The sequence below is a fragment of the Trachypithecus francoisi genome, unplaced genomic scaffold, assembly GCF_009764315.1.
Source record: "Trachypithecus francoisi isolate TF-2019V2 unplaced genomic scaffold, Tfra_2.0 Lachesis_group0, whole genome shotgun sequence".
NCBI classification, from domain to species: domain Eukaryota; kingdom Metazoa; phylum Chordata; class Mammalia; order Primates; family Cercopithecidae; genus Trachypithecus; species Trachypithecus francoisi.
In genome coordinates, this window is record NW_022681453.1 from 42,466,114 (window position 1) to 42,469,061 (window position 2,948).

The 2,948-nt window shown below is 48.2% G+C and overlaps 2 protein-coding genes across 2 annotated transcripts; both read left to right on the top strand.

The window, feature by feature from the left end:
• Positions 1-425: 425 nt before the first annotated feature.
• LOC117083152 (actin) lies at positions 426-2,350 on the top strand. Its single transcript, XM_033210475.1, has one exon. The coding sequence runs from the start codon at positions 508-510 to the stop codon at positions 1,201-1,203; it is 696 nt and encodes a 231-aa protein (XP_033066366.1). The 5' UTR covers positions 426-507; the 3' UTR covers positions 1,204-2,350.
• Positions 452-2,273, top strand: LOC117083153 (actin, alpha skeletal muscle-like). Its single transcript, XM_033210476.1, has one exon. It carries the CDS (start codon positions 1,312-1,314, stop codon positions 1,633-1,635), a length of 324 nt encoding a protein of 107 aa, XP_033066367.1. The 5' UTR covers positions 452-1,311; the 3' UTR covers positions 1,636-2,273.
• Positions 2,351-2,948: the final 598 nt, after the last annotated feature.

The following is a 2,948-nucleotide window of genomic DNA, read 5'->3' on the forward strand; positions in this document are numbered from 1 at the left end:
TGAGCTCTTTATTTCTCAAAGTTGTTCAAGACTTTTAAAATTTGAGTACGAGGCTGTCTCTGGAAATTTTATCCCAAGGCACATTTATCCCAAATACTCATTCATGTAACCTGAGGAAAGTAGTTTATTTTATTCATCCTCCAGGTATAAAGCCATGCTTTCCAATTACTGTGGCCTTTTAAGTGATCTTAAAAATCTTGTTTACAACAGGCATCCAATGCTTGCCATTGCGAGGTCACACCTGCAGGAAAAATGACTAAACCTGTGTTAAATGTCCCTTGTTAACAATTCCATCTTATGACCCCTGTGCGCATTTCCAACTATCAATTGAGGTCATTTCTAGCTAAAGTAAATCTTCAAACATTTTTTTTGTTTGTTTGTTTGATAAAATAAAGTCATTGGGAGATGTGGTAAGAAGAATAATGCCCCCTTGGTCTCAGTCGCCGCCGCCAGCTCGCACACCTTGTTCTTCTGCCGCTCAACAGTCCTACTCCTCCGCCGGTCGCAATGGAAGAAGAGATCGCCGCGCTGGTCATTGACAATGGCTCCGGCATGTGCAAAGCTGGCTTTGCTGGGGACGACGCTCCCCGAGCCGTGTTTCCTTCCATCGTCGGGCGCCCCAGACACCAGGGCGTCATGGTGGGCATGGGCCAGAAGGACTCCTACGTGGGCGACGAGGCCCAGAGCAAGCGTGGCATCCTGACCCTGAAGTACCCCATTGAGCATGGCATCGTCACCAACTGGGACGACATGGAGAAGATCTGGCACCATACTTTCTACAATGAGCTGTGCGTGGCCCCAGAGGAGCACCCGGTGCTGCTGACCGAGGCCCCCCTGAACCCTAAGGCCAACAGAGAGAAGATGACTCAGATTATGTTTGAGACCTTCAACACCCCAGCCATGTACGTGGCCATCCAGGCCGTGCTGTCCCTCTACGCCTCTGGGCGCACCACTGGCATTGTCATGGACTCTGGAGACGGGGTCACCCACACGGTGCCCATCTATGAGGGCTACGCCCTCCCCCACGCCATCCTGCGTCTGGACCTGGCTGGCCGGGACCTGACCGACTACCTCATGAAGATCCTCACCGAGCGTGGCTACAGCTTCACCACCACCGCCGAGCGGGAAATTGTGCGCGACATCAAAGAGAAGCTGTGCTACGTCGCCCTGGACTTCGAGCAGGAGATGGCCACCGCCGCATAGTCCTCTTCCCTGGAGAAGAGCTACGAGCTGCCTGATGGTCAGGTCATCACCATCGGCAATGAGCGGTTCCGGTGTCCGGAGGCTTTGTTCCAGCCTTCTTTCCTGGGCATGGAATCTTGCGGCATCCACGAGACCACCTTCAACTCCATCATGAAGTGTGACGTGGACATCCGCAAAGACCTGTATGCCAACATGGTGCTGTCTGGCGGTACCACCATGTACCCGGGCATTGCTGACAGGATGCAGAAGGAGATCACCGCCCTGGCGCCCAGCACCATGAAGATCAAGATCATCGCACCCCCAGAGCGCAAGTATTCAGTGTGGATCGGTGGCTCCATCTTGGCCTCACTGTCCACCTTCCAGCAGATGTGGATTAGCAAGCAGGAGCACGACGAGTCGGGCCCCTCCATCGTCCATCGCAAATGCTTCTAAATGGACTGAGCAGATGCGTAGCATTTGCTGCATGGGTTAATTCAGAAGTATAAATTTGCCCTTGGCAAATGCATATACCTCATGCTAGCCTCACGAAACTGGAATAAGCCTTCGAAAAGAAATTGTCCTTGAAGCTTGTATCTGATATCAGCACTGGATTGTAGAACTTGTTGCTGATTTTGACCGTGTATTCAAGTTAACTGTTCCCCTTGGTATTTGTTTAATACCCTGTACATATCTTTGAGTTCAACCTTTAGTACATGTGGCTTGGTCACTTCGTGGCTGAGGTAAGAACGTTCTTGTGGAAGACAAGTCTGTGGCTTTGGTGAGTCTGCGTGGCCAGCAGTCTCTGATCTGTGCAGGGTATTAATGTGTCAGGGCTTGAGTGTTCTGGGATTTCTCTAGAGGCTGGCAAGGGCTCCTGAACCAGTTTCTGCCCTGCCAGTCTGTCAGGGTTGGAAAGTCCAAGCCATAGGACCCAGTTTTCTTAGCTGACGTTTTCTGCCAGAACACCGTGGGCTGTTACTTGCCTTGAGTTGGAAGCGGTTTGCATTTACACCTGTAAATCATCCTTTTAATTTATGTAAGGTTTTTTTGTACGCAATTCTCAATTCTTTAAAGAGATGACAACAAATTTTGGTTTTCTACTGTTATGTGAGATTAGGCCCCAGCAACACGTCATTGTGTAAGGAAAAATAAAAGTGCTGCCATAACAAAAAAAAAAAAAAGAAGAAGAATGCCCCCTTTAAGATGTCCATGTCCTAATCCCCAAAACTGGAAATATGTTACTTTCTATGGAAAAAGGAATTAAGTTTACAGATAGGATTAAGGTTATTAATCAATCAGCTGACCTTAAAATAGAAATATGGTCCTGGATTACACAGGCAGGCCCAAAATTATCACAAGTATCTTTAGAGTAGAAGAGTAAGGCTGAAGAGTTAGTCAAAGAGAGGAAGTATGTAAGAAGAGGCTGGAGGAATTTGAAGCCGGAGAGGTATTCTGAACTGCCACTACTGGCTCTGCAGCCCAAGAGCTATTGGGTTGGGTGGTTTCTGGAAGCTGGGAACGGCTCTCAGCTGACCAGCAGCCAAAACGCACGGGCCTCAATTCTATCACCACAGGGAAATGAATTCTGATAACCTCAATGAGCAAGGAAACAATTTTCCCAGAAAGGAATGAAGCCCTGTGGGCACCTTGAGACTGGACTTTTGATCTACGGTGCTATAAGGAGAAATCACACCTTACTTTTAGCATCTATCGTATCTCATATGATAAGTGATTCTATCATTCAATTATCACTTTAATAATATAGA

Bases quoted from the DNA above. Each gene is read 5' to 3' on its own strand.
- LOC117083152 (XM_033210475.1), top strand. From the start codon at position 508: ATGGAAGAAGAGATCGCCGCGCTGGTCATTGACAATGGCTCCGGCATG.
- LOC117083153 (XM_033210476.1), top strand. From the start codon at position 1,312: ATGGAATCTTGCGGCATCCACGAGACCACCTTCAACTCCATCATGAAG.